At 48.9% G+C, this 24000-nt stretch overlaps 1 protein-coding gene across 2 annotated transcripts in view; it reads right to left on the bottom strand.

Moving 5' to 3' along the window:
* Positions 1–24000, bottom strand: part of LOC106581522 (protein-tyrosine sulfotransferase 1) — a 95107-nt gene that overhangs the window by 18450 nt on the left and 52657 nt on the right. For both annotated transcript variants that reach the window (XM_045704093.1, XM_045704095.1), the window contains exon 3: positions 18524–18722. In XM_045704093.1, coding sequence (XP_045560049.1) covers positions 18524–18722 — 199 coding nt within the window. The remainder of the gene's footprint in view (positions 1–18523; positions 18723–24000) is intronic.

The following is a 24000-nucleotide window of genomic DNA, read 5'->3' as shown; positions in this document are numbered from 1 at the left end:
ACCAGGGTCCTATTCCCTATTTAGTACACTACTGTTGACCAGGGTCCATAGGGAATAGGGTGCCATCTGTGACACAGACTGGATCCTCTCATCCGGCTGCATTTGATTCAGTTTTAACAGGCTGCGCCATCGCTTCCATGACCTCCTTAAGGAGAGCGGTTGACAGGAAGAGAACTGGAAGACTGGACTGCAGTGGATTTGGGAATATTATTGAGAGCGATCACGATCCACTTGTTCCTTGTCAGCCTCTAACTGTAGATAGTCGGATACGGTTTTGAGCTTTTATTCTGGACAGACTTCCCTCTCTGTCCTGGTAGATTTCCCGGGAGAACAGAGAGAAAAAAAGGGGGTTAGACAAGCCTCTGGCTCAGTTTCCACATTGCAGCGCCTTTCGAAGAGGAGATCTGTAACATCTGTAACATGCGAGGCAGCCGGGAAAACCTGGACGCATCCCCAGATCCATCAGTCGTACTCTACTGCCAGGATTCATACATTACAACCCCCAGCTAGTGTGTGACTGGTGTACTGTAATATTCTTATTCCACATCTATGTGAATATATAGAATATCATCCATTTACCCACTCTGCATGGTGATCTTCCACTCCAGGCGATTTCATCAAACTCTAGTTGTTATCATTCCTGAGAAGTGATGAGTAAAGAGGAACATCAAACCGTTGACTTTACCCTGAGGCCAGTAATCAAGGGCTGAGATATTTACCCTGAGGCCAGTAATCAAGGGCTGAGATATTTACCCTGAGGCCAGTAATCAAGGGCTGAGATATTTACCCTGAGGCCAGTAATCAAGGGCAGAGATATTTACCCTGAGGCCAGTAATCAAGGGCTGAGATATTTACCCTGAGGCCAGTAATCAAGGGCTGAGATATTTACCCTGAGGCCAGTAATCAAGGGCTGAGATATTTACCCTGAGGCCAGTAATCAAGGGCTGAGGTATTTACCCTGAGGCCAGTAATCAAGGGCTGAGATATTTACCCTGAGGCCAGTAATCAAGGGCTGAGATATTTACCCTGAGGCCAGTAATCAAGGGCTGAGATATTTACCCTGAGGCCAGTAATCAAGGGCTGAGATATTTACCCTGAGACCAGTAATCAAGGGCTGAGATATTTACCCTGAGACCAGTAATCAAGGGCAGAGATATTTACCCTGAGACCAGTAATCAAGGGCTGAGGTATTTAACCTGAGGCCAGTAATCAAGGGCTGAGATATTTACCCTGAGGCCAGTAATCAAGGGCTGAGATATTTACCCTGAGGCCAGTAATCAAGGGCTGAGATATTTACCCTGAGGCCAGTAATCAAGGGCTGAGATATTTACCCTGAGGCCAGTAATCAAGGGCTGAGATATTTACCCTGAGGCCAGTAATCAAGGGCTGAGGTATTTACCCTGAGGCCAGTAATCAAGGGCTGAGATATTTACCCTGAGGCCAGTAATCAAGGGCTGAGGTATTTACCCTGAGGCCAGTAATCAAGGGCTGAGGTATTTACCCTGAGGCCAGTAATCAAGGGCTGAGATATTTACCCTGAGGCCAGTAATCAAGGGCTGAGGTATTTACCCTGAGGCCAGTAATCAAGGGCTGAGATATTTACCCTGAGGCCAGTAATCAAGGGCAGAGATATTTACCCTGAGGCCAGTAATCAAGGGCTGAGATATTTACCCTGAGGCCAGTAATCAAGGGCTGAGATATTTACCCTGAGGCCAGTAATCAAGGGCTGAGATATTTACCCTGAGGCCAGTAATCAAGGGCTGAGATATTTACCCTGAGGCCAGTAATCAAGGGCTGAGATATTTACCCAGAGGCCAGTAATCAAGGGCTGAGATATTTACCCTGAGGCCAGTAATCAAGGGCTGAGATATTTACCCTGAGGCCAGTAATCAAGGGCTGAGATATACCTCTGAAGTCAACTATTTACAAATGACGCAAACCAGCTCTGACAAGACACCATAACGAACGTTGACTGTGCTCAGTAGAACCCCTTGCTGGGAGTTGACGAACGCTGGCGATTCCTGAATTTCCTGAATAGTCAGGAAAATGAACAGAAAATGACGTCAGGGGTTCTGTGGTCAGAGGAGATAGGATCGCCACACACTGCTTTGAAATGTTTACACCGGGACCACTGACTGTGTATTGACAACTGGACACCACAACTGTCCACAGGTTTCTAATTTCTCTCCAATCATTCTCAGCCTCATCATCCTGGTCTTCTCAGTGTTGCTGTGGAGCGAGCAGAGAGACTTGAGAACATATTGATCCCAATTTATTTTTCTCACCATGGATCATAGACAATGCAAAACCACTTAAAATATATTGATTGTGGCTTTGGAGCTCATCCATGAGTACCTCATTTACAGCTAGGGACGGACTGGGATCAGAAGTTCGGCCTGGGCATTTCAAACACACCGGCACAAACACTTTCCTCGAAGTCCCCACACTGGTAAAAGTTTTCCCTTGAGGCCCGCAATATTAACTAAATATATTATCATTTATATTTTCCCGAACTACCCTATAGCCAGTCTGTTTCAGTTTACAGCCTGCCTTCTACTGTCCTATAGCCAGTCTGTTTCAGTTTACAGCCTTCTACTGTCCCATAGCCAGTCTGTTTACAGCCCCCTCCTGTCCCATAGCCAGTCTGTTTACAGCCCCCTCCTGTCCCATAGCCAGTCTGTTTACAGCCCCCTCCTGTCCCATAGCCAGTCTGTTTACAGCCCCCTCCTGTCCCATAGCCAGTCTGTTTACAGCCCCCTCCTGTCCCATAGCCAGTCTGTTTACAGCCCCCTCCTGTCCCATAGCCAGTCTGTTTACAGCCCCCTCCTGTCCCATAGCCAGTCTGTTTACAGCCCCTCCTGTCCCATAGCCAGTCTGTTTACAGCCCCCTCCTGTCCCATAGCCAGTCTGTTTACAGCCCCCTCCTGTCCCATAGCCAGTCTGTTTACAGCCCCCTACTGTCCCATAGCCAGTCTGTTTACAGCCCCCTACTGTCCCATAGCCAGTCTGTTTACAGCCCCCTACTGTCCCATAGCCAGTCTGTTTACAGCCCCTACTGTCCCATAGCCAGTCTGTTTACAGCCTTCTACTGTCCCATAGCCAGTCTGTTTACAGCCTTCTACTGTCCTATAGCCAGTCTGTTTACAGCCTTCTACTGTCCTATAGCCAGTCTGTTTACAGCCTTCTACTGTCCCATAGCCAGTCCGTTTACAGCCTTCTACTGTCCCATAGCCAGTCCGTTTACAGCCTTCTACTGTCCCATAGCCAGTCCGTTTACAGCCTTCTACTGTCCCATAGCCAGTCCGTTTACAGCCTTCTACTGTCCTATAGCCAGTCCGTTTACAACCTTCTACTGTCCTATAGCCAGTCTGTTTACAGCTTTCTACTGTCCTATAGTCAGTCTGTTTACAGCCTTCTACTGTCCTATAGCCAGTCTGTTTACAGCCTTCTACTGTCCTATAGCCAGTCTGTTTACAGCCCCCTACTGTCCCATAGTCAGTCTGTTTACAGCCTCTACTGTCCCATAGCCAGTCTGTTTACAGCCTTCTACTGTCCTATAGCCAGTCTGTTTACAGCCTTCTACTGTCCTATAGCCAGTCTGTTTACAGCCCCCTACTGTCCCATAGTCAGTCTGTTTACAGCCTCTACTGTCCCATAGCCAGTCTGTTTACAGCCTTCTACTGTCCTATAGCCAGTCTGTTTACAGCCTTCTACTGTCCTATAGCCAGTCTGTTTACAGCCCCCTACTGTCCCATAGCCAGTCTGTTTACAGCCCCCTACTGTCCCATAGCCAGTCTGTTTACAGCCTTCTACTGTCCTATAGTCAGTCTGTTTACAGCCTTCTACTGTCCTATAGCCAGTCTGTTTACAGCCTTCTACTGTCCTATAGCCAGTCTGTTTACAGCCTTCTACTGTCCCATAGCCAGTCTGTTTACAGCCCCCTACTGTCCCATAGCCAGTCTGTTTACAGCCCCCTACTGTCCCATAGCCAGTCTGTTTACAGCCTTCTACTGTCCTATAGCCAGTCTGTTTACAGCTTTCTACTGTATATAGCCAGTCTGTTTACAGCCCCCTACTGTCCCATAGCCAGTCTGTTTCAGTTTACAGCCTTCTACTGTCCTATAGCCAGTCTGTTTACAGCCTTCTACTGTCCCATAGCCAGTCTGTTTACAGCCTTCTACTGTCCTATAGCCAGTCTGTTTCAGTTTACAGCCTTCTACTGTCCTATAGCCAGTCTGTTTACAGCCTTCTACTGTCCTATAGTCAGTCTGTTTACAGCCTTCTACTGTCCCATAGTCAGTCTGTTTACAGCCTTCTACTGTCCCATAGCCAGTCTGTTTACAGCCTTCTACTGTCCCATAGCCAGTCTGTTTACAGCCTTCTACTGTCCTATAGCCAGTCTGTTTACAGCCCCCTACTGTCCCATAGTCAGTCTGTTTACAACCTTCTACTGTCCTATAGCCAGTCTGTTTACAACCTTCTACTGTCCCATAGCCAGTCTGTTTACAACCTTCTACTGTCCTATAGCCAGTCTGTTTACAGCCCCTACTGTCCTATAGCCAGTCTGTTTACAGCCTTCTACTGTCCTATAGCCAGTCTGTTTACAGCCTTCTACTGTCCTATAGCCAGTCTGTTTACAGCCCCCTACTGTCCTATAGCCAGTCTGTTTACAGCCTTCTACTGTCCTATAGCCAGTCTGTTTACAGCCTTCTACTGTCCTATAGCCAGTCTGTTTACAGCCTTCTACTGTCCTATAGCCAGTCTGTTTACAGCCTTCTACTGTCCCATAGCCAGTCTGTTTACAGCCTTCTACTGTCCCATAGCCAGTCTGTTTACAGCCTTCTACTGTCCTATAGCCAGTCTGTTTACAGCCTTCTACTGTCCCATAGCCAGTCTGTTTACAGCCTTCTACTGTCCCATAGCCAGTCTGTTTACAGCCTCCTACTGTCCTATAGCCAGTCTGTTTACAGCCTTCTACTGTCCTATAGCCAGTCTGTTTACAGCTTTCTACTGTCCTATAGCCAGTCTGTTTACAGCCTTCTACTGTCCTATAGCCAGTCTGTTTACAGCCTCCTACTGTCCTATAGCCAGTCTGTTTACAGCCTTCTACTGTCCTATAGCCAGTCTGTTTACAGCCCCCTACTGTCCCATAGTCAGTCTGTTTACAGCCTTCTACTGTCCTATAGCCAGTCTGTTTACAGCCTTCTACTGTCCTATAGCCAGTCTGTTTCAGTTTACAGCCTAGCCTTCTTCTGGAACAACCAACCAACCAACCAACCAAACGCTCCTATATATTTTACTGTCCCAGTGTGACTAAGGGTTCGCCTGATATGGAACACTATTCCTCATATAGTGCATTACTTTTGATTAGAGCCGTATGGACCCTCGTCCAAAGCAGTGCACTATGCAGGGAATAGGGTGCCATTTTGTCCTTTATAGAGCTGTAATAATGACCATATCGCGGCTGTTGTCACACAAAGTGATCAATGGAAATATTGAGAGGCCAGATCATTACTCACAAGACTAATTGAGGGTTGTTGAAGATTAAATATAACAAATGATTCTATTGACAGTTGAAGAATGTGAAACACAAGAAATGGAAGGCTTGCATTGTAATCACCAAGGTAGGTGGCTCATTTTGTTTTTGGAATCTTCAAAGCAACACATTTGCATATTCGTTTGGGTTGACATCGGGTTAAACAACTGAAGTGGGGTATTAATACTCCACCTGTTTCTAATATAGATTTATTTTAGGAAGTATTTTGTTGTGTTACAACCTGAAGTCAAAATGGATTAAATCTATTTTTTCCCCCTCACCCATCTACACACAATAGAGGGAAAAGAGAACGAGAGAAAGAGAGACTAGAAAAGCCCCCGTTGTAGACTAACTGTCTGTAGCCAGGGAGCCTGTCTGTCTGGGGAGCAAAGAGTGCCTTGTCTCTCTATATGTACCAAGCATAGGATTAGGAGTTAGAACACTAGAATGGTCACAAACCTTCTTATGGTGGGATAAAGGTCAGCCATTTTGGTCAGGGGAGTTGGTCAACTATGGTTTGCCAGTGCTGTGATAAGACAGTGTAAAATAAGGAATATGTACAGTTGAAGTCAGAAGTTTACATACACTTAGGTTGTACTCATTAAAACTCGTTTCTCAAACACTGCACAAATTTCTTGTTAACAAACTATAGTTTTGGCAAGTCGGTTAGGACATCTACTTTGTGCATGACACAAGTAATTTTTACACCAATTGTTTACAGACAGATTATTTCACTGTATCACAATTCCAGTGGGTCAGAAGTTTACATACACTAAGTTGACTGTGCCTTTAAACAGCTTCTGATAGGCTAATTAACATAATTTGAGTCAATTGGAGGTGTACCTGTGGATGTATTTCAAGGCCTACCTTCAAACTCAGTGCCTCTTTGCATGACATCATGGGAAAATCAAAAGAAATCAGCCAAGACCTCAGAATAAAAATTGTAGACCTCCACAAGTCTGGTTCATCCTTGGGAGCAATTTCCAAACGCCTGAAGGTACCACGTTCATCTGTACAAACGATAGTACGCAAGTATAAAGACCATGGGACCACGCAGCCGTCATACCGCTCAGGACGGAGACGCGTTCTGTCTCCTAGAGATGAACGTACTTTGGTGTGAAAAGTGCAAATCAATCCCAGAACAACAGCAAAGGACCTTGTGAAGATGCTGGAGGAAACAGGTACAAAAGCATCAATATCCACAGTAAAACGAGTCCTATATCAACATAAGCAAGGAAGAAGCCACTGCTCCAAAAACGCATAAAAAAAAGCCAGACTACGGTTTGCAACTGCACATGGGGACAAAGATCGTACTTTTTGGATAAATGTCCTCTGGTCTGATGAAACAAAAATAGAACTGTTTGGCCATAATGACCATCGTTATGTTTGGAGGAAAAAGGGGGAGGCTTGCAAGCCAAAGAACACCATCCCAACCGTGAAGCACGTGGGTGGCAGCATCATGTTGTGGGGGTGCTTTGCTGCAAGCGGGACTGGTGCACTTCACAAAATACATGACATCAAGAGGAAGGAAAATGATGTGGATATATTGAAGCAACATCAAGACATTTGGTCGCAAATGGGTCTTCCAAATGGACAATATTATTAGACATTGTAATATTATTCGTATCTCAAGAAATCCATTTGCATTGCTAGTTATAGCTTATAGTTAGCTAGCTAGCTAACAGTCTGCCAGCTGGTCTCCAGAGCACATTTGCCACTCCCTTCATGACCCCAGGGCTGACGTTTGGCCCAGGGGTTAATGACATTCTGGAGCAGACTGATAAGGTTCGTAGGGACCGGGAGACCCTGAGACGGTTCATGCCGCCTCCTCAGGCCCCAGGTCCACCCACCTGCACCCGAACGATGGTGGGGTCCCTCTCCTGCCCCATCGTCTTACATTTTACATTTTAGTCATTCAGCAGAGGCTCTTATCCAGAGCGACTTACAGTAGTGAATGCATACATTTCAATTCATTTCATACATTTATTTTTTCCATACCGGCCGTGGGAATCGAACCCACAACCCTGGCATTGCAAACACCATGCTCTACCAACTGAGCCACATGGAGGCTGAGGGACGCTGAGGGACGACAGCGGGGAGGGGCACAGCTTGCGGTGGAGCAACAACCTGTCAACCGTCACCGCCATAGGGACACGCCCAGGCGGTCGGGGTGCCAGAGGAGAGGCGGACCCCAGCAGGACCCCTGACACACCCTTCCCCGCCCTCTTCTCCCAGTCTCAAAAGGGCAAAGTGGGAAGAGTGTGTGGAGTCCCCATGTGTGTTGTCCACAATGCTCGAAGGGTACCAACTCCAATTCTGGTGCCAGCCCTAATCCTTCAGGGGCCTTCGTCTCACCACAGTGGCCGACCCCCTGACGAAAACCCTGCGACTGGAGATCTCCTCAGTCCTGGACAAGGGTGCCATCCACAGGATCGAGACATCAGAATGGCTAGGTGGATTCTACTACATGCTCCTGACCCACATCGGTGGACTGGACATTACTGTTAACGACAAGAAGAGTCGTCTGGCGCCCACCCAGAGGCATTCATTGGCATGGAACTGGACTCAGTCGTCATGAGAGCGCGCCTGCCCACCAGCAGGGTTCAAAGATCTTATCTTGCCTCGACCACTTTCGGCAGGGACGAGTGGTATCCGCCCTAACCTGCCAATGCCTGTTGGGCTTGCTGACGGCGGCCTCGTCGTTGATTCCCCTGGGACTGCTCCATCTCTGGCCTCTTCAACGGTCACCGCCAGCTGCGGGTGACAGTACCTCAGGGCATTGTTGAGGTGGCGCTGTTACTCCTTTCTCTCAGGTGGGGTGGAGATGCTGAGGATGTGCCGCCGGGAGCTGGTCAGCACAGGTGCCTTCCAGATCGGCTGGGGGGAGTGTGACCAAGGGCAGGTCGACCAGCGGTTGTTGGCTACCCTCTTGGAGCGGCAGGCACATCAATACACTAGAGCTCAGAGCTGTACTGCTGGCCCTGCAGTCTTTCCTTCCACATCTGAAAGGAAGACATGACCTGGTGAGGACAGACAACACCACAGACAACAATCATCAGGGTGGAATGAGGTCCCACAACCTCCATCTTATGGCACGGGAGCTCCTTCTCTGGGCTCTTGGACGTCTAGCGTCTCTACGAGCAGGTACCTGGCATCCTTAATGTGGCAGCGGATATACTCTCGAGGGAAAGCCCGCCCCCTTGGGACTGGAGCCTACATCCCCAGGTGGTGCAGCAGCTGTGGGACAAGTTAGGGAGGGCGCAAGTGGACTTGTTTGCCTCCCTGGACAATCCATACTGCCCCCTGTGGTATTCCATGTCAGAGCCACCAGGGCCTCTGGGCTTGGATGCTCTGGCTCATGATTGGCCAGGGCTGGAGCTTTATGCATTCCCCCCTTTTCCCCTGATCCAGGCTCTGCTGGACAGGATGGCAGAGCATCGTCTGCTTCTGGTGGCCCCATACTGGCCCAGACGACCCTGGTTCAGCCTTCTCCTGTCCCTGTTGTCTGGGACACCTTGGCAACTTCCTCTGAGACCGGACCTGTTGTCTCAGGCTGGGGGAACTCTGTGGCATCCAAGGCTGCACCGCCTCAGTCTGTGGGCTTTGCCACTGAACGGCACCAATGGTCCATGTTAGAACTACACGAGGGTGTAATGAACACCATGCAGAACGCAAGGGTGCCGGCTACAACCGTGGCATACCAGTTGCGCTGGTGGTTGTTCTGCTCTTGGTGCACTGGTATTGATGGTGTACCTGAGTCATTCAGGGTGCAGTATGTCCTCCAATACCTGCAGTCTCGCTTGGATGAGGGCTTGACAGCCACTACACTGAGAGGGTATTTGGACGCTATATCTTCCTGCCATGTGGGTGGATGGACAGGCCAGTGGGGCGTCATCCCTTGGTCTCCAGGTTTATGAAGGGGGTTCGTCGTCTGCATCCAGCTAGGACCCGCTCAATGGCGAGCTGGGATTCTGGATGTGGTCTTGGCAGCTTTGGCAAAGCCGCCTTTCGAACCGTTAGTCTGCCTCCCTAAAACACCTCTCTATGAAGGTTGCTTTCTTGGTAGCGATTACTTCCATGAAGAGGGTGAGTGAGCTCCATGCTCTTTCGGTAAGGTCTGAGTGCTACCGGATGGACCCCCGGGGGGAGGAGAATCTCTCTACGCCCCAACCCTTCATTCCTCCCGAAGGTTCTGTCAGACAGGCATGTGAACATCCCTTTTATCCTGTCTGCTTACGACCCCCCGGCAGCATGCTGTGCCCTGTGCTGGGATCTGTGGTGGCACGTTCAACATGAGGTGTGGCTACGTCCTGGGTTCTACTGAGAGGAGTGGCCCTCGCTGAGATCTGTGCTGCAGCCAGCTGGGCTTCCTCTTGCACCTTTGCTAGGCACTAATCGAGTAAATGTGGCACCTCCCTCTGTGATTGGTTCAGCGGTCCTGGGGCGTCGCCTCCCCTTCCGGGGACTGTGCTGAGACCCCCCCACATTGACGGCCCCTGTGTCTCGGTCCCGCGCTGGGACTTCGCCGCTGGCTGGCCAGGTCCCTCTAGCACCGACTAAATCTGGTACGGGTATACCAATATATTGGAGTGATCCAATACAGTGAAACATAATGAAGGTTACGTATGTAACCACGTTTATGTGAGCTATATGGTTCACTCCAATCCTCTACGGTTCTAGAGGCGCCTCAGAAATGATGTAGAGAAGGTGTGTCGCGGCCATGAGGTCTATAAATAGGGGCGGACCCCAGCCGTGACACAGGTGTACATGGGAGTAAATCTGTAAATCCTCACCTTGGATGTATCCCTTCATTATCCTCTATGATTTTGCCTGTGCTTAGCTCTATTCCGTTTCCATCCTCAGTTCTCCTACCACAGTCATTCAATCAATGAAATGTATTTATAAAGCCATTTTTACATCAGTAGATGTCACAAAAGTGCTTATACAGAAACCCAGCCTAAAACCCCCAAACAGCAAGCAATGCAGACGTAGAAGCACGGTGGCTAGGAAAAACTCCCTAGAAAGGCAGGAACCTAGGAAGAAACCTAGAGAGGAACCAGGATCTGAGGGGTGGCCAGTCCTCTCCCATCTGTGCCGGGTGGAGATTATAAGAGTACAAGGCCATTAAGGCCGATCGTTCTTCAGGAGGTTCAAACGTTCGTAGATGACCAGCAGGGTCAAATAATAAGCACAGTGGTTGTAGAGGGTGCAACAGGTCAGCCAGCACCTCAGGAGTAAATGTCAGTTGGCTTTTCATAGCTGAGCATTCAGAGGTCGAGACAGCAGGTGCGGTAGAGAGGGAGGGAGAGAAAGGGTCGCAAACAGCAGGTCCAGGACAAGGTAACACGTCCAGTGGACAGGTCACGGTTCCATATCCGCAGGCCATTAAACTCTAATTGTTTTAAAGTCACCATTGGTCTCATGGTGAAATCCCTGAGCGGTTTCCTTCCTCCCTTCTATTGATACACCATCCAAAGTGTAATTAATAACTTTACCATGCTCAAGGGGATATTCAATGGCTGCTTTTTTTTACCCATCTACCAATAGTTGCCCTTCTTTGTGAGGTATTGGAAAACCTCCCTGGTCTTTGCGGTTGAATCTGTGTTTAAAATTCACTTCTGGACTGAGGGACCTTACAGATAATTGTATGTGATATATATGATACTGTATGCATTAATATGTACAGTATGCCCATGTTCTGTAGCCGGAGCCCGCCCCTCTGTCTGACCGGAGCCCGCCCGTCTGTCTGACCGGAGACCGCCCGTCTGTCTGTCTGACCGGAGCTCGCCCGTCTGTCTGTCTGACCGGAGCTCGCCCGTCTGTCTGTCTGACCGGAGCTCGCCCGTCTGTCTGTCTGTCTGACCGGAGCTCGCCCGTCTGTCTGTCTGTCTGACCGGAGCCCGCCCGTCTGTCTGTCTGACCGGAGCCCGCCCGTCTGTCTGTCTGACCGGAGCCCGCCCGTCTGTCTGTCTGACCAGAGCCCGCCCGTCTGTCTGTCTGTCTGTCTGACCAGAGCCCGCCCGTCTGTCTGACCAGAGCCCGCCCGTCTGTCTCTGACCAGAGCCTGTCTGTCTGACCAGAGCCCGTCTGTCTGACCAGAGCCCACCCGTCCGTCCGTCTGTCTGACCAGAGCCCGTCCGTCTGTCTGACCAGAGCCCGTCCGTCTGTCTGACCAGAGCCCATCCGTCTGTCTGACCAGAGCCCGTCCGTCTGTCTGACCAGAGCCCGTCCGTCTGTCTGACCAGAGCCCGTCCGTCTGTCTGACCAGAGCCCGTCTGTAGCCTTGGAAGAGGAGGACACATCACTTAAGAAAAACCCTGGGACGACATCTCTCCGCAGTTAAGTCCCGTTACCACGACAACACGTTCCAGAGAACTGCCCACGTCGTCGATACAAGAACAGCTACGAGAAGTAGCCGTTTCAGAATGATTCTGAATGGATCCCAGGATACACATCGCACACACAGTGCTTCATTCTCTTCATTAGAGAGCCGTTTTGTCTCTATAAAACATCCACTAACAGATAGCACCCCTCTCTCCTGTGTAACCCCTTGGCTACAGGTCTGAGCTAACAGATCTAGGGGGTTTGCTTGTCTTCCTCCTAATCTAATGCACGCAAAGTACTGTAACAGAGATCAGGAAAGGAGGAGAGGAGGGAGGAGGAGAATAACAGGAGGGGAGGAAGGAGTGCAGGAGGGAAGGGAGAGCAGAGGGAGAGGGCAGTAGGGGAGCAGAGGGGGAGGGGAACAGAGGGAGGGAGAGGAGCAGAGAGAGGGAGGGAGTGGAGCAGAGAGAGGGGAGCAGAGAGAGAGAGGGGAGGGGAGAGAGGGAGGGGAGCAGAGAGAGGGAGGGAGGGGAGCAGAGAGAGAGGGGAGGGGAGCAGAGGGAGAGAGGAGAGCAGAGAGAGAGGGGAGGGGAGAGAGGGAGGGGAGCAGAGAGAGAGGGGAGGGGAGCAAAGAGAGAGGGAGGGGAACAGAGGGAGAGGGAGGGAGGGGAGCAAAGAGAGAGGGAGGGGAGCAGAGGGAGAGGGAGGGGAGCAGAGGGAGAGGGAGGGGAGCAGAGGGAGAGGGAGGGGAACAAAGAGAGAGAGGGAGGGAGGGGACCAGAGGGAGAGGAATATTAGGAGAATAAGCCATGCAGCTGTCTTCGATCTGATGGGGAAACACGATACTACTCATCAGATGTGATGTGCGCACACACACACACACTTCAGTCATTCAGCAGACACTCTTATCCAAAGCCTCTTGTATACATGTTCATACTTTTTCATTCTGGTCCCCCGTGGCAACACTGGCATTGCAAGCATCATGCTCTACCAACTGAGCCACATGGGACACAAACACACACAGGACCGCACACACAGACGCTATCACACACAGGCTCTATCACACACACACACACACACACACACACACACACACACACACACACACACACACACACACACATTTTTGTGGAGACAGAGGGTTAGTCCAGGAACCAATCACTAGCCCCCTGTGTGTTGTAGATCTTCAGGAAGAATTGGCCCTAGACGAACTGAATGAACTGAGAGCATGAGAACATTCTGACAGCCTGCTAGATATCTGCCTCCTCCAAACCTCCCCCAACCCTCCCTCCAAACCTCCCCCAACCCTCCCTCCAAACCTCCCCCAACCACCAAACCTCCCTCCAAACCTCCCCCAACCACCAAACCTCCCCTCCAAACCTCCCCCAACCCTCCCCTCCAAACCTCCCCCAACCACCAAACCTCCCTCCAAACCTCCCCCAACCACCAAACCTCCCTCCAAACCTCCCCCCAACCACCAAACCTCCCTCCAAACCTCCCCCAAACCTCCCCCAACACTCCCTCCAAACCTCCCCCAACACTCCCTCCAAACCTCCCCCCCAAACCTCCCCCAACCCTCCCTCCAAACCTCCCCCAACCACCAAACCTCCCCCAACCCTCCCTCCAAACCTCCCCCAACCACCAAACCTCCCCCAAGCACCAACCCTCCCTCCAAACCTCCCCCAAGCACCAACCCTCCCTCCAAACCTCCCCCCAAGCACCAACCCTCCCTCCAAACCTCCCCCAAGCACCAACTCTCACAACCCCAGGCCTGCTACCTCGACTGACAAACAAGATAGTTTCCATCTCTGTTTGCGGTCAGACACGGTTTAGTCTCCCTCCCCTGGTCCTCCGCTCTTCCAACCCTCCTCTCCCTCTCCTCCCCCTCCTCCCCATTTCCCACACCTCTTTCGATCGGTCTCAGAATGCTTTCCGTTCGAGTCATCGGCTAGGCATCTCGATGTGAACACAGATTCCGTGGCGTTATTAACTATTTCCCAGTTATTCCCAGTTCTCTCCCGTTTGGCTCCACTTGAAACTTATGGAAGAAAACACATTCTCATGACAGAAGTAAAATGGGACTTCACACTGGGTTAACAACCACAACGAGGAATAGAGGGGGTCCACTCAGCTCCAGGGGAGAGGAAAAACACACCTCCCCACTGAGCAGTTTCCATTATCAAAATACATTACCATACTTTCTGTTATTAACAGATAATACAGCTGACAGTTAATCACATCCCTCGGAAGGGTTAAAGTTCATTTTTGGGGGGTTTTCTAAAGACAAGTGGAACTAACACTTCACCAAACCCCCATAAGACCCTTTAACACCACAACAGTTGATAACTGTAGCTGGCTAGAGGAGCACACCGAAGTCTGGAGTCAATATGATATATATATATATATACACACACGATATAAAATCGAGCACACAGCCATGCAACCTCCATAGACAAACATTGGCAGTAGAATGTCCTTACTGAAGAGCTCAGTGATTTTCAACGTTGCACCGTCATAGGATGACACCTTTTCAAGAAGTCAGTTTGTGAAATTTCTGCCCTGATAGAGCTGTAAACTGTAAGTGTTGTTATTGTGAAGTGGAAACGTCTAGGAGCAACAACGGCTCAGCCGTGAAGTGGTAGGCCACGCAAGCTACCAGTACGGATCCACCGAGTGCTGAAGCGTGCAGCGCATTAAAATCATCTGCCCTCAGTTGCAATACTCACTACTGAGAACTGTTTGTCAGGAGCTTCATGAAATGGGTTTCCATGGACGAGCAGCCACACACAAGCCTGAGATCACCATGCGCAATGCCAAGCGTCAGCTGGAGTGGTGTAAAACTCGCCTCCATTGGACTCTGGAGCGGTGGAAATGCGTTCTCTGGAGTGATGAATCACGCTTCACCATCTGGTAGTCGGACAGACGGATCTGGGTTTGGCGGCTGCCAGGAGAACGCTACCTGCCTGAATGCATAGTGCCAACTGTAAAGTTTGGTGGAGGAGGAATAATGGTCTGGGGATGTTTTTCATGGTTCGGCTAGGCCCCTTAGTTCCAGTGACGGAAAGCCCTAACGCTACAGCATACAATAACATTCTAGATGATTCTGTGCTTCCAACTTTGTGGCAACAGTTTGGGGAAGGCCCTTTCCTGTTTCAGCATGACAACTCCCCCGTGCACAAAGCAAGCTCCATACAGAAATGGTTTGTCGAGATCGGTGTGGAAGAACTTGACTGGCCTGCACAGAGCCCTGACCTCAACCCCATCGAACACCTTTGGGATGATTTGGAACGCCAACTGTGAGCCAGGCCTAATCGCCCAACATCAGTGCCCAACCTCACTAATGCACGTGGCTGAATGGAAGTCTCTGAAGCAATGTTGCAACATCTAGTGGGAAGCCTTCCCAGAAGGGTGGAGGTTGTTATTGCAGCAAAGAGGGGACCACCTCCATATTAATGCCCATGATTTTTGGAATGAGATGTTCAACGAGCAGATGTCCACATACTTTTGGTCATGTAGTGTATATCTTATGTTCTTTACAGAGCTTTAAACTGGCCTTTATGCAACTAGGCACAGTTAAATAAAGGTAACATTAACCTTTACTTAACTAGGCAAGTCAGTTAAGAACAAATTCTTATTTACAATGACGGTCTACCAGGGAACAGTGGGTTAACTGCCTTGGTCAGGGGCAGAACGACAGATTTTTACCTTGTCAGCTCGGGGATTTGATCCAGCAAACTTTCGGTTACTGGTCCAACGCTCTAACCACTAGGCTACCCTGCCTCTAACCACTAGGGTACCCTGCCTCTAACCACTAGGGTACCCTGCCTCTAACCACTAGGGTACCCTGCCTCTAACCACTAGGGTACCCTGCCTCTAACCACTAGGGTACCCTGCCTCTAACCACTAGGGTACCCTGCCTCTAACCACTAGGGTACCCTGCCTCTAACCACTAGGGTACCCTGCCTCTAACCACTAGGGTACCCTGCCTCTAACCACTAGGGTACCCTGCCTCTAACCACTAGGGTACCTGCCTCTAACCACTAGGGTACCCTGCCTCTAACCACTAGGGTACCTGCCTCTAACCACTAGGGTACCCTGCCTCTAACCACTAGGGTACCTGCCTCTAACCACTAGGGTACCTGTCGCCCCCTCCCCCAATGGGACGAGGCCTACAGCAATGCCATGTTGGGCTGATGAACACCAGGCAGCCTTGACACAGAGGTAAGGCTCTGTGACCCACAGGCTGTAAGGCTCAATAAAACACTCGACTTACACAACATTTAATAGAGGCCACTTCCTTACACCCAAGTTGTTCAGAGGGGGGCAGCGTGCTTAAACACACACGTGTGTGTGTGTGTGTGTGTGTGTGTGTGTGTGTGTGTGTGTGTGTGTGCGTGCTTACGCATGTGTTTGGTGTGTGTGGTGTGTGTGTGTGTGGTGTGTGAGTGTGTGCCTACGCATGTGTTTGGTGTGTGTGTGTAGTGTGTGTGTGTGGTGTGTGTGTGGCTACGCATGTGTGTGTGTGTGTGTGTGTGTGTGTGTGTGTATGGTGTGTGTGTGTGTGGTGTGTCCAGTTTGTTCTTTAGCCACTAGAGAATAAATCAATAATGGATTAAGACAAATGGAAAACAGATTGAGAGTTAAAGAGTAGCTGGCTATCTGATCTCCTTACTGTAATACTCTTCATATGGTTACCGTGCGTCGTAACTTCACAACGCCCTTTCTCCTCTGAGAGACAATTAGGATAACAAGAGATCAATACAGAATTATTAAAAAAAAGGATTGTTGTTGTACGTTGGTTTCAAAGATAATAAATTGAAGCTCCGAGCCAACAGATCAAACCCTGACTGCGATGGAATGGGAGAAACTCCCCAAATACAAGTGTGCCAAGCTTTTAGCGTTATACCCAAGAAGACTCGAGGCTGTAAATCGCTGCCAAAGGTGCTTCAACAAAGTACTGAGTAAAGGGTCTGAATACTTATGCAAATGTGACAAATTGATAAAAAAAATATAAAACTGTAAAAAAAAAATGAAACCTGTTTTTGCTTTGGCATTATGTGGTATTGTGTGTAGATTGATGAGGGAAAGAAACAATTTAATAATTTACAATAAGGCAGTAACGTAAAAAAATAATAATCTTATACCTAATATATAGAGAGAGAGAGAGAGACAGAGAGAGAGAGAGAGACAGAGAGAGAGAGAGACAGAGAGAGAGAGAGACAGAGAGTGAGAGAGAGAGAGACAGAGAGAGAGAGAGACAGAGAGTGAGAGAGAGAGAGACACAGAGAGTGAGAGAGAGAGAGACAGAGAGAGAGAGAGACAGAGAGAGAGAGAGAGAGAGAGAGAGAGACAGAGAGAGAGAGAGACAGAGAGAGAGACAGAGAGAGAGAGAGACAGAGAGAGAGACAGAGAGAGAGAGAGACAGAGAGAGAGAGAGACAGAGAGAGAGAGACAGAGAGAGAGAGAGAGACAGAGAGAGAGAGACAGAGAGAGAGACAGAGAGAGAGAGACAGAGAGGACAGAGAGAGAGGACAGAACCTTGAACTGACGCCAAGCAGGGTGGGAGGTGAGGTTCAGAGATCACATGAGAACATGTCGACGGAGAGATGCTAATCAGATGAACGTTTACACAACACATAGGTCATTGGTCTTCCGGGGTCTACAGTACTGGAACGTATCAGTTCAAATCCTGAACGCGAGACATCAAAATAAACAGAGTGAATACGCTCCATAGGATCAGAGATAAGACATCTAAAGAGAGAGGCTTGACAGACACCCGATACCCGATGCTCCTCGCTGAATAAATCATATTGCGTGTGCTCGCCGCTTTCCAGCACCAGAGATGTCTGGCCGGGGTCAGGGACTGTACTAAACAGAGCAGAAGGACTCTGACATACAGGTCTGTCTGGTAGATGTGGAGGATGGGACTGGATGAGACTTGGACTCCCGAGTGGCGCTGCGGTCTTAAGGCACTGCATCTCATTGTAGTAGGCGTCACTACAGTCCCTGGTTCGAATCCAGGCTGTATCACACCCGGCCGTGATTGGGAGTCCCATAGGGCGGCAAACTATTGGCCCAGCGTCGTCTGGGTTTGGCTGGTGTAGACCGTCATTGTAAATAAGAATTTGTTCTTAACTGACTTGCCTAGTTAAATAAAGGTTAAAATATATATATATATATATATATATATATATATATATATATATATATATATATATATATATATATATATATATATATATATATATTTGGATATGATCACTGAATTCAGACAGATGCTAATCAGCAGGAGCCATTCAAATGGGAATTCATTATTTGAATACAGATATTAATTCAACAGGTAATTTAATGGGAGTCAGACGATTGGACAGGTAATTTAACTAGAGGCAGATGATTGGACAGGTAATTTAATGGGAGTCAGACGATTGGACAGGTAAATCTAAGGGGCAGCAATTTGAAAGGTGATGCAACTTGAGAAAGAGTCCTGGGAACCGAAGAATACAATTCTCAGATCTGCTTTCTGCTTCAGAGGATACTTGAGATTCTTTGTGGAATGCATGGTGTGTATGGGAGTGTGTCCCAGTGTTTCCCAGTTCACTAGACTTGTGTGGGTGAGTGTGTTGTGGGGTGACATGTGTCACTGTCATTCCTTTCCCTACTCACCCTCCTGGTGTTGTCAAGGACCTTGGGGTCTGGCCGGCCGTAGTTGGGAGGGTTGGCGTGGGGGTCGTACCCCAGACGGGACAACATGGGGGCGATGACTGGCATGTCCCGCAGTACGTCCACAGGGATCTTGCCGACCCACTTGGATAAGGCCTCAACGTTGACCGGTTTGATCACCTGGTCTGTAGACCTCTCCACCCTGCAGAGAGAAAGAGAAACCACAGTTAACAGGCGGTTAGCATTGTAGTGTGTCCCCAGAAGACCATTGACTAGCTAGCATCATTCAAGGCATCCTTGCTTGAGGTACTGGTACTCACTGATAGGTGGATTAGTGAGAGAAATGAGATGGAAATCTACTTCCTGATGACCTCTAACAAGAGAGGAAGAAAGGCTGCATTTTGTAGGTGATCTAACAGATGAACACACACCAACATCCTCTAAGCCACTGCTAGTTGAACAATACTAGTGTCATCCACGTTAGATTGTTATCCTTGATAGCATGGTGTTAGCATTATTAAGGAATGGTTCAACAGTATCCCTTGATAGCATAGTGTAACCGATGTGAAATGGCTAGTTAGTTAGCGGTGGTGCGCGCTAATAGCATTTCAATCAGTGATGTCACTCGCTCTCAGACCTGAAGTGGTAGTTCCCCTTGCGTTGCAAGGGCCGCGGCTTTTGTGGCGCGATGGGTAACGATGCTTCGTGGGTGTCAGTTGTTGATGTGTACAAGGGTCCCTGGTTCGAGCCCAGGTTGGGGCGAAGAGAGGGACGGAACCTACACTGTTACATTAGCATTATTAAGGAATGGTTCAACAGTATCCCTTGATAGCATGGTGTTAGCATTGTTAAGGAATGGTTCAACAGTATCCCTTGATAGCATAGTGTTAGCATTGTTAAGGAATGGTTCAACAGTATCCCTTGATAGCATACTGTTAGCATTGTTAAGGAATGGTTTGACATTATCCCTTGATAGCATGGTGTTAGCATTGTTAAGCTTGCCCTGGATAGCTCAGTGGACCAGCCCTTGTCACTGCAGGCAGCTAACTGCAAACTAATTGGCTCTAACTGGATCATGGGACAGAATTAAAGATGGCCCCCAAGCTCCAGCCTCTCTCCAGCTCCAGGCCTCACAGTTAATGGGCTGAACACATGTATTGTCTCTCCATTGAGATATGGGTCTCTCTCTCTCTCTCTCTCTGTATCAGATCACGCCCCTGTCCCCATGTCTGTGTCCCCATGCATCACATTTCATTCTGGTTCCTTTATATGAGCAAGGAGACGAGACATTAGGATAGCATTACAGACCTACACTGAGTGGTTCTGGGCCTGGGGTTTTCCCCAAATGACCCGCAGATTTAGAGCAGTGATTAAAAAAATAACAATAACCATTACATCACACTATCCTGGGTTACCAGGGTGGGGTGGGACACACACACACACACACTGAATGTCTGGACGGCAGCTTTTGTTTACAGAAAAATCAGAAAGTTGATCATTTATGGATGACATGAAGGGATTAAGTATGAAGATATTTAATTGTTTATGGATAACGGGAACAAATGAAGTGACAAGATGTTTGATCATACACCGCCGCTGTGAGAAAGACCCAGAGCACAAAACACACACACACACACACACACACACGCTGCATGTACGAGCTGTGTTGTTGGAGCCAGGCCTAGCTCTAGAGACCACATCCTGTAACATCCTCCCCTGAGCCTGCTCCTCGTTAGAACAGATCATCGCCATAGCAACGGCAGAGTTCCGTGTTCAGGTGATCTATTCTCTGTATACTGCACTACGTTTGACCCTAGCCCACACAGAATGGCTTAGAATGGGGTAGGGAGGGCTAAACCTGCATGGTTACACTACAGCCGGGCCTTTCCACAGCTCTATCACTCTCTCTCTGTGTGTGTGTGTGTGTGTGTGTGTGTGTGTGTGTGTGTGTGTGTTAAAGATGAATCAGTGGATGTGTGGACAGCTAGCCCCAGCCTTGATTGAAATCAGCAGGAGAGTGGACAGCTAGCCCCAGCCTTGATTGAAATCAGCAGGAGAGTGGACAGCTAGCCCCAGCCTTGATTGAAATCAGCAGGAGAGTGGACAGCTAGCCCCAGCCTTGATTGAAATCAGCAGGAGAGTGGACAGCTAGCCCCAGCCTTGATTGAAATCAGCAGGAGAGTGGACAGCTAGCCCCAGCCTTGATTGAAATCAGCAGGAGAGTGGACAGCTAGCCCCAGCCTTGATTGAAATCAGCAGGAGAGTGGACAGCTAGCCCCAGCCTTGATTGAAATCAGCAGGAGAGTGGACAGCTAGCCCCAGCCTTGATTGAAATCAGCAGGAGAGTGGACAGCTAGCCCCAGCCTTGATTGAAATCAGCAGGAGAGTGGACAGCTAGCCCCAGCCTTGATTGAAATCAGCAGGAGAGTGGACAGCTAGCCCCAGCCTTGATTGAAATCAGCAGGAGAGTGGACAGCTAGCCCCAGCCTTGATTGAAATCAGCAGGAGAGTGGACAGCTAGCCCCAGCCTTGATTGAAATCAGCAGGAGAGTGGACAGCTAGCCCCAGCCTTGATTCAAATCAGCAGGAGAGTGGACAGCTAGCCCCAGCCTTGATTGAAATCAGCAGGAGAGTGGACAGCTAGCCCCAGCCTTGATTGAAATCAGCAGGAGAGTGGACAGCTAGCCCCAGCCTTGATTCAAATCAGCAGGAGAGTGGACAGCTAGCCCCAGCCTTGATTGAAATCAGCAGGAGAGTGGACAGCTAGCCCCAGCCTTGATTGAAATCAGCAGGAGAGTGGACAGCTAGCCCCAGCCTTGATTGAAATCAGCAGGAGAGTGGACAGCTAGCCCCAGCCTTGATTGAAATCAGCAGGAGAGTGGACAGCTAGCCCCAGCCTTGATTCAAATCAGCAGGAGAGTGGACAGCTAGCCCCAGCCTTGATTGAAATCAGCAGGAGAGTGGACAGCTAGCCCCAGCCTTGATTGAAATCAGCAGGAGAGTGGACAGCTAGCCCCAGCCTTGATTCAAATCAGCAACATGGAACTGTAAAGAAAGATTATTTTCTCAAGTTGTCCTCCAAATGGAACCTTGTTCCCCATGTAGTGCACTACTTTTGACCAGGACCATAGAGCTCTGTACCCCATGTAGTGCACTACTTTTGACCAGGGCCATAGGGCTCTGTTCCCCATGTAGTGCACTACTTTTGACCAGGACCATAGGGCTATGTTCCCTACGTAGTGCACTACTTTTGACCAGGACCATAGAGCTCTGTTCCCCATGTAGTGCACTACTTTTGACCAGGGCCATAGGGCTCTGTTCCCTATGTAGTGCACTACTTTTGACCAGGGCCATAGGGCTCTGTTCCCTACGTAGTGCACTACTTTTGACCAGGGCCATAGGGGTCTGTTCCCTACGTAGTGCACTACTTTTGACCAGGGCCATAGGGCTCTGTTCCCTACGTAGTGCACTACTTTTGACCAGGCCCATAGGGCTCTGTTCCCCATGTAGTGCACTACTTTTGACCAGGACCATAGGGCTCTGTTCCCCATGTAGTGCACTACTTTTGACCAGGACCATAGGGCTCTGTTCCCCATGTAGTGCACTACTTTTGACCAGGGCGCAGACAGTCTAAATAGATTCTGGAGAAGGTATCTTTTTTCTCTCTTCCTCTTTATAATTGAGCGTATAAGACGATGTCTGAGGTTGGACTCACATTGACACTCAGCCATCTGTTGTCGTTCTTTCTACTGTACAGTATGTGTGGGCCATGTGCTGAACGCTGGTACCGTTTTGTTTTTGACTTGCCCTAAGTTAACTAGTCTTATTCTTTACACATGGGGACCTATCAGCCAATGAAATCTCTCTCATGGGAAACATATGTTAACATTACCAAAGCAAGTGAACTAGATAAACAAAAGTGAAATAAACGATACAAAAAAAAACAGTAAACATTACTAACAAAAATTCCAAAATATATTACAAATGAGATGTGTAAAAAGATAAAGTATAAAAGGGAAAATAAATAAACATAAATATGGGTTGTATTTACTGAGGGAAATGTGTCTCTCTAATATGGTAGGAGGTCAGGAAGTGCAGCTCAGTTTCCACCTCATTTTGTGGGCAGTGTGCACATAGCCTGTCTTCTCTTGAGAGCCAGGTCTGCCTACAGCGGCCTCTCTCAATAGCAAGGCTATGCTCACTGAGTCTGTACATAGTCAAAGATGTCCTTAATTTTGGGTCAGTACCAGTGGTCAGGTATTCTGCCAAAGTGTACCCTCTGTTCAGGGACAAATAGCATTCTAGTTTGCTCAGTTGTTTTGTTAATTCTTTCCAATGTGTCAAGTAATTATCTTTTTGTTTTCTCATGATTTGGTTGGGTCTAATTGTGTTGCTGTCCTCAGGCTCTATGGGGTCTGTTTGTGTTTGTGAACAGAGCCCCAGGACCAGCTTGCTTAGAGGACTCTTCTCCAGGTTCATCTCTCTGTAGGGGATGACTTTGTTCTGGAAGGTTTGGGAATCGCTTCCTTTTAGGTGGTTGTAGAATTTAATGGCTCTTTTCTGGATTTTGATAATTAGCTGGTATCGGCCCAATTCTGCTCCGCATGCATTATTTGGTGTTTTATGTAGTACTCTCTCTCTCTCAAGGTCAGAATGAGTCATGTTTGTTCCTCAGAGCCTGTCTATCCGTTTGTTTTGCTATATAGATTTGGCTCCATATTTTCTCTCTCCCTCTCGGCCTAAGTTCTCCCTCTCGGCCTAAGTTCTCCCCCTCGGCCTAAGTTCTCCCCCTCGGCCTAAGTTCTCCCCCTCGGCCTAAGTTCTCCCCCTCGGCCTAATTTCTCCCTCTCTAAGTGGGTGTTCGGATTGCAGCCTTTCTCTTGCTCTTTCAGAAACAATCGTATTGTCCTTCCTTTATCCTCCAGAGATTAACAAAAGCAGTTGTCTATCAATCATTGAGATACAGAGAGAGGGAGAGACAGACATAATTAAAAGCACAAACTTTACTAAATTATAACAGACCGAGAAAGTTAGAACGAAGCCCCCCTTTTGAGCTGAGCCTAAACCAGCCCCAGCAGCACAGCTCTGGGGTCCCTACACCCCGTCCCCTGCATCTCATGTTTCCTGGTCTTCCACACCGACCTTTTTGCCTGCGCCAATAAGCAACTACCTAGGACAGTACCTTCACCTATTGGCTACAGTATACCGAGGCCCTCCAACATACAGGTCCAGAGTCAGTCCCTACCCTAGCCCTATTGGCTACAGTATACCGAGGCCCTCCAACATACAGGTCCAGAGTCAGCCCCTACCCTAGGCCTATTGGCTACAGTATACCGAGGCCCTCCAACATACAGGTCCAGAGTCAGCCCCTACCCTAGGCCTATTGGCTACAGTATACCGAGGCCCTCCAACATACAGGTCCAGAGTCAGCCCCTACCCTAGCCCTATTGGCTACAGTATACCGAGGCCCTCCAACATAC

Source organism: Salmo salar, chromosome ssa20, assembly GCF_905237065.1.
Source record: "Salmo salar chromosome ssa20, Ssal_v3.1, whole genome shotgun sequence".
Taxonomy (NCBI): Eukaryota; Metazoa; Chordata; class Actinopteri; order Salmoniformes; family Salmonidae; genus Salmo; species Salmo salar.
The sequence above is the reverse complement of the archived record's forward strand: the minus strand, read 5'-3'. Positions and strand labels throughout refer to the sequence as shown.